General features: G+C 46.7%; 1 protein-coding gene across 1 annotated transcript; it reads left to right on the forward strand.

The window, feature by feature from the left end:
- The first annotated feature begins 5,800 nt into the window (after positions 1-5,800).
- On the forward strand, positions 5,801-6,724 carry LOC130862962 (SRSF protein kinase 1-like). The gene has a single exon (XM_057752820.1). It carries the CDS (start codon positions 5,921-5,923, stop codon positions 6,605-6,607), a length of 687 nt encoding a protein of 228 aa, XP_057608803.1. The 5' UTR covers positions 5,801-5,920; the 3' UTR covers positions 6,608-6,724.
- Positions 6,725-7,282: the final 558 nt, after the last annotated feature.

The following is a 7,282-nucleotide window of genomic DNA, read 5'->3' on the forward strand; positions in this document are numbered from 1 at the left end:
GTTCTAAAGTACGGCCGACGTGATTCTTGCAACACGATCTTCTCTTCACTCCCCACAGGAACACGAAAGCTACTTCCCCTGCAAGCCCCTCCCTCCACAGTCACCAGTGGGCCCACAGACGTTACTGCCGCCTGTGATAACCTGCTAGGAAACCTGAAGACGCCTCTGGCTCTCCGGGCTCTCCGGGCTCTCCTGGCTCTCCAGGCTCTCCTGGCTCTCCTGGCTCTCCTGGCTCTCCTGGCTCTCATGGTTCTCATGGTTGTCTGCTGCTCTTGCAACCATGGCCACCTCCAGAGCCCATGAACTCCAAGTTCTCGTTAACCAGCAGTGGAACCCAGAATCTGGCCAAGGCTGATTCCCATTCCCTACATTCTCACCTTCTGCCAGAGATAAACTTTCTGACTTTCAGTCCTTGAAGAACACTGAGAAATAGAAATAAAGCCTGAAGTAGTTTATCAAATACCAAAAAGTAGTATTTTTTAAATGGCTAAAGTAGATTAGCAGGCTCCACAGGATAAATTTATGACGTACGGAATAGACTTGGAATTTAATTCAAAGACTCACTGTATTCTCACCATTAGATGTGGTAGATGCTAAATTGATTTTTACTTTCAGCCAAGCATGGTGGAGGACAAAGCAAGATTTAGAGAGCATCAATTGCTTTCCTGTTCACTTTATTTCCCCCTGTATAATGTTCACACAGTTAGGTCTGGAGATAGGCTGACCTATGGCAGGAATTATCAGACTTCGGAGGTTTGTGTTTAAGGTGTGGTAGTCCGCTCTGAAGTGTTCTTCAGAAAATGTGAAGGAAATATTCCAAGAAAAAAAATGTGCTCTAAAAGCACTTAATTGACAAAATGAGTTCCCGACTTGTACAAATGTTTTGATATTAGAGCACAAGTCAACCAAATGAAGATTGAAATATTAACTCATTGTTTGCTACTATGAAATGTCTCTAATCATTACTCCCCGAAACAAATATGACTAGCTTTTTTAAAGAATCTAACTTAAATACTTTAAAGTACATATGGCAGCCAGTATTTCTTGTATTCAAAAAGTTGAACACGCTTGGAAATTCTTATACCAAGTTAGCAACTTTTATAAGCAACTTCGCTTATGGAGTGCTGAGTGATGGCTCAGGTTTTCTGTCTCCACCGCGGTCAGACTGACTATCCTCCACCCCACCCACCACCCCACAGCCCCTACCCCTCACCTCAGTCTCACAGTATCACGAGCCAGGCTGTGACAGGCTTTTTATTGTGTGTTTAAAGGTCTTCCCTAGTTTCAGCAGTTCATGCACTGAATACTTCCGGTCACCCTAGTTTCTTGTAGGGAAACATTGTGAAGGCCCTGTTTACATGTTTGATGACATATAGATTCTCCTTCTTTTTCTACTAAAGGTCACACTGGAGGGGTCTGTATTCTCTATCTCTCAAATCCTCTCGTCAATCTAATTTCCTTGCCAGATAAGAGGCTAACATGGAGGATACTGGTCCCATCTCCTTTCCTCATTAAAATTCCTCCATTACAGAAGGCCCCACCTGGCATCAGCTCAGCCTCAGATACATTTCTTACTGGGTAGAGCAGTGCCCAGGCAACCCCTGCAGCTGCCTGCCCACAGCATCCACCCTTCTGCACTCATCTCAAAGACTACAAAACTTCCCCTACACCTTTAACTGCTTTCAGGGCGTCTCTGTATTCACGTGATGGACCCCACCCATCAATGCCTCCGTCAGGCGTGCCACCCCACACCACACAGGTGAAGTGTGCCTTCCTGGGATTCCTCCCACAGACACTCTTCATCTTCTTGTTCCTTCATCTCACTACACTGAGCAAGAACCCTGCAACCCAACTGCCGTCACAGCAAAAAATGCACACTAAGGCACACACTATGCAGGAAAGGAGGGCTGTATCTGAATTTCCACTATGTGTGCTCCATACTCAGGTCGCTCAGCTTCAGCTGCAAGTCTTCATACCCGCAGGCAGGACCATGCGCTCCCTCTTCCCCAACTCGTCTTTGTTTCTGCCGGGTCTCTGGGTGTCAGTTATGTTGTCTGAGAAGACACCATACAGGCATGCACATCTGTTCACTGCAGATAGGGAACCCATGACAGGACCAAACACAGGGACCACCAACGTCCAGTTTAGAGAACCAATGCGTTTTACTGGGGTTACCTACAGATTGGTTTGTAAGCAAGTCTGTTGGGCATTTTCTTGATTAATGATTTATGTGAGAGGGTCCAGGTAGCTATGGGGCGGTCATACCCCCAGGCAGGATGTATAAGAAAGCAAAAGAGAAAGCCTTGGGTAGAAAGCAAGTAAGTAATGCTCCCCTATGACCTCCGCTTCATTCCCTGCTTCTAAGTTCCAGCCTTGGATTCCCTAGATAAGAGACTGAAGAAGGCAAGATGGAATCAACCCTTTCCCTCCCAAGCTGTCTGGGCCATCTGTTCATCACCGCAGTACAAAACTTACTAGAACCGGCCGTAGGCTTCCTTCTCGCATCTGAAGCCAGAACTGTGATTCTTCTGCTTATCCTCGAGCTCTAAGTGGCGGGGCTCAGGGGGACCCCTGTGCTGTGTTCCCATCTGGCATCGAAACTGAATATTAGCAGTTAATGCTTTCCAAATAAATCCAAGAATCATGAGCTCTGAGTAAAGGGCCCCTCCATCCCCACAAGCCCTTTAAATTGAATTCCCTTGCTCTAATTCGTGTATACCCACAAGATATTCACAATGAATTTGGGGCGGGGGGCAGGTTTCTTTTGGGTACCATCCAGAAGTTTATTCTAGAAATAGGTTCCGGGGTTCGTATGAGATAACACACACCGTTTTCTTACAGTCGGAACTCATCTCGTGTGCAGTGAATTCCCTGTCACGAGGGATGTGTAGTCAAATCTAGATGTACTATTTATCAGCGCCATCAAAGATGGGCTGTCTGCACTGGATGGCAGACTGCCTCTACATTCTGAGAACCTCTAGGTCCCTTGTGATTTTGAAAAAAAAAATCAATTATTCAAAGATAAAACCTAGGGCTATTTTTCTGTGACTGCCCAAAGAAAATCTAATAACTCTAAGACCACAAAGACGCTTCTTCATCTCTCAGCCGCTGCCGTGGCTGCCTGCCTCCCCAGACTTCCATTAAGTTTGCAGAAAGTAGACCGTTTAGCTCTGGGCTGCAACTTAATACGTGTGCAAAAGCGATATGAGGATCGCGCCATTGAGAAGGTTTGCTCCGAGGAACAAGGCTCGCTTTATTAGTTCCTTATTAGTTAAGCAGGGAAACCCTAAGCCTTCAAAATGAGCTGTCTCAGGAGTGACACAGAGATCATTTTGCTGTAGCAAGTAGACATGAACTGGGGACAATGAACGTCTCTGTTTCACCTGAAAAGAAGGTTGGGATCACTATCTCCCTCACATAATTTCAGTGGTGGGAAGATGCTGTTTTCGGGAAACAGGTTTCTAAGCAAGTTGATTTCAGGAATTTCTCAAACTCCGCATCTTTCCCGCTGAAGATTCTGGTCTGATTCCGTGGGAATAGCAGAGGAACACGGCACACACAGGCGTGCTCCACTCGCTATAAGGTCTTTGCTGCCGCATGCTGACATGAACAAAAGCACATTTTTTCTCTTCTGTGTTGGTTCAGAAAGACACAAAACTACAAGCGGGAACAAATGTGTGGATACAAACACACAAGAGGCTGCTGGCCGTTTAGCAGTCTGTGGTATACAGCAAGAGGCCGGCACCATAAGGTGGTGATGTCACAAGGCAGGGACGGTGCCAGGCTGTGGAGGCAAGATGAGCCTAAGGGTGTTTCAGAGTCAACAAGTCATCAGATAAAGCACTGGAGATGCAGCTCTGACAACGACATCCACAGAGAGGCTCAGATGCTCCGTGGGCCTCTGGTGCCAAGAGAGAAAATTGGATTTCAGATATTTTGGGTCTCATTTATACCTAAGCAGTAGATTAGGGCACAGGAAGTCAAAATCACCCAAGAAAACAGTATTGTGAGGTATGGGACAACCAGAAACCTGTGAATGAGATCAGGGAATGGCAGGAGCAGGAAAGCAAGAGGACCTATGGAAGTCAGGAAAACAAGGCCGCCCTCCTCTCTCGAAGTTACCACTCCCTCTCTGCGAGGCCCCAATGTAGAAGCTAGAGTCAGACAGCCCTGAAGCAGAGGTGAACCCTTCTTAGATGCCAATCACGTTCTTGAAACAAGGAACAGGATGTGACCGGAAGACCAAAGATATGGGAAGCAGGCATGGCTCTGTGCCAAGGGACCAGGTCCTGAGCCCTGCCCTCACTGTGTGACCTTGAGAATATCAATCGATCCTATCCCATATTATCTTACCACTCAGAAATGGAAGGCATTGGGTGACACGCTTTCTGCCCTCAATTTAAACCAACCTCATCTCTGTAAGCAATGAAGTGAAGTTAACCATTGCTCCCGGTCCAGCAGAACCAACAATCACCATCCCCACCCACTGCCAATAAACTGTTATTTTTTAACGAAGCATTTTCTTTCTCCTACTCATCCAGCCAGAAGTACAGGCCAAAGTTAGGTCTGGCTCCAGTACTAATGGACATGTTCTATTCCCCTTATGAGCAGTGCCCCTGGAGACTCTGAAAGCCGCCTAGAGCTCCCTTTACAATCTTGAATGGGTGTCTGGGGTACCTCCAAGCTCTTCATAGAAATGCACAGGCCACAAGAGGAGCATTTGAGCACACAGGATTGTTGCTATCCCAAGGGACGTCCACAAGATACAAGTTTATGAAGTCACACTCGTATATAGCTACAATAAGATCCCTGGTGTGCAGTCCAAACCTCCCCTATATTCCAAGACAATCATGGCCAAAGAAAGGAAACCAAAAATGTTACGGCTTACTAATACTGTGGTATCGTGTTTCTAAATGCTGTTGTAGGTAGCAGTGTTCTCTGTTCCCGTTGCCCTGAAATGCCACTGGCCCCATCTCCAGGAACTTGGCCTCACTGTAAGTACCACTTCCACAGGCTATAAAACTCAACCTTCTGATACCACAGCCACGTCCCGAAATAACAGAATATTAAGAGGGCTGAGCTACCACATCCCTGGGGATGCATCAAATCTCTGCACCAAGTCCCACATCTATTCTTACTCAGTTCCCACCACAGAAGCCCTTCTGTCCCCTCTGTTGTCACCACAACCACACTTCTCTGCAAGCCTCATTCCCCACCCAGACTGGCACAGCTCACTCAGGCATTTCCTCATTTGGGTTATTTCATTCTCGGAGGGTTGTGAGCCTTCCACTTGCAAACCTGTCTCTAACTTAGCTTCCTTTCCCGAACCCTTCCTGGATGTCTGCATCTGAACAGACACAAACATCACAACTATCAACCTGCCATCTTTGTCCTTGAGTGTCCCAGTCTCTATACAGCATTGTTCAAGTCAACAACCTGAGAGTCACCCTTGACACCCTCACTTCACCCCTCTCTTTCCTGCTTCTCTCTACCCCGCCCCCAGCATCTCTTTCTGGGCCTCTTATTAGTCTTTCTGAATTCACTCTTGTCTGTCTGCTTCAATTCATTCCCCAGCCCATAGAGGATGCCTTCAAAACAATGTGTGTGTGTGTCTTTTTAATTTTTCTTATTTTTTTTATTTTATGGTCTATGGACATTTTGCCTACATGTATGTCTGCCTACCACATGTAAGTCTGTACACTGTATGTATGTCTGTTGCTCATGAAGGCCTGAAGAGTGGAAAATGGTATTAGATGTCCTGGAGTGGGAGATCCTGAAACTGGATCTCCATAATGCTAATGACTGTGATGCCCACACTGGGAAGCAGGAACCTAGTTTCCTAAACTCCCCAAATGGAGACAGCAGTGCATCTCAAGAAACAGACTCTTGCACAGCCGTGACCTCTGAGGTGTCAGAGACTATGGTGTGCCAGTCTTCCTCTGTAGACCAGTCGCTCATTGAGCAGGACATCAGCCAACTTCAAGAGAACATTCGGGCAGAGATACCTTCTGGGGATGAGCAGGAACACAATGGACCACTGGACAACAAAGGAAAATTCACTGCTGGAAATTTTCTTATTAATCCCCTTGAGCCAAAAAATGCAGAAAAACTCAAAGTGAAGATCGCAGATCTTGGGAATGCCTGCTGGGTGCACAAGCATTTCACAGAAGATATCCAGACAAGGCAGTATCGGTCTTTGGAAGTTCTGATCGGATCTGGCTACAACACGCCTGCTGATATCTGGAGCACTGCCTGCATGGCCTTTGAACTAGCCACAGGTGATTATTTGTTTGAGCCTCATTCAGGGGAAGATTACACACGAGATGAAGATCACATCGCCCTGATCATAGAACTTCTGGGGAAAGTGCCTCGCAAGCTCATTGTGGCGGGAAAATATTCCAAGGAATTTTTCACCAAAAAAGGTGACCTGAAACATATCACCAAGCTGAAACCTTGGGGCCTTCTGGAGGTTTTGGTGGAAAAGTATGAGTGGCCCCAGGAAGAGGCCGCCGGCTTCACAGATTTCCTGCTACCCATGTTGGAGCTTATTCCTGAGAAGAGAGCCACTGCCGCTGAGTGTCTCCGGCACCCTTGGCTGAATTCCTAAGCCCCTCGTGCACTGCAGCAGAGCTCCTCATGCTGACCCTCCGGCCCTCCCCTCTGAGATGCTCCCTCTTCCCTTTTCAGGGTGAAGCTCTTTCTTCAAGGGTTTCTTAAAACAAAATTTTTTTTTTTTTAATCCAACATGTTCATTTGGGTTTGCTTCCTTGACCCTGTGGAAATCCCACAGCCACTGGGCATCCTAGGTGAATTTGGGCTTAGTTGGGCTCTGCCAAAGACCAAAAGTATGAACAGCCTCACCCTCTGCCCTGCCCTTCTAATTAGGTTGTCAGCCCTTTCCAGCAGAGCTGTGGAGATGTGAGTCCATCCTTTTTCGCTGACTCTGAGAGTCAACTTTCCGATGCATATCCTGCTGCCAGCACCAGGTTGAGGAGGGGAGGGTGTGAGTTCTGTGAGCAGCAGAGACATTAAACGTGCTGTATCCAGAAAAAAAAAAAAAAAAAAAAAAGAAAATTGAATTAGTACAGAAATCAAACTGGGCAGTGGTGGTGCATGCTTTTAATCCCAGCACTGGGGAGGCAGAGGCAGGTGGATCTCTGTGAGTTCAAGGCCAGCCTGGTCTACAGTGTGAGTTCCAGGACAGTCAGGGCTACACAAAGAAACCCTATCTTAAAAAACAAAACAAAAAAGATGGAAATCAATGAAATTGAAAAGCTTTTTA

The sequence above is a fragment of the Chionomys nivalis genome, chromosome 20, assembly GCF_950005125.1.
Source record: "Chionomys nivalis chromosome 20, mChiNiv1.1, whole genome shotgun sequence".
Lineage (NCBI taxonomy): Eukaryota > Metazoa > Chordata > Mammalia > Rodentia > Cricetidae > Chionomys > Chionomys nivalis.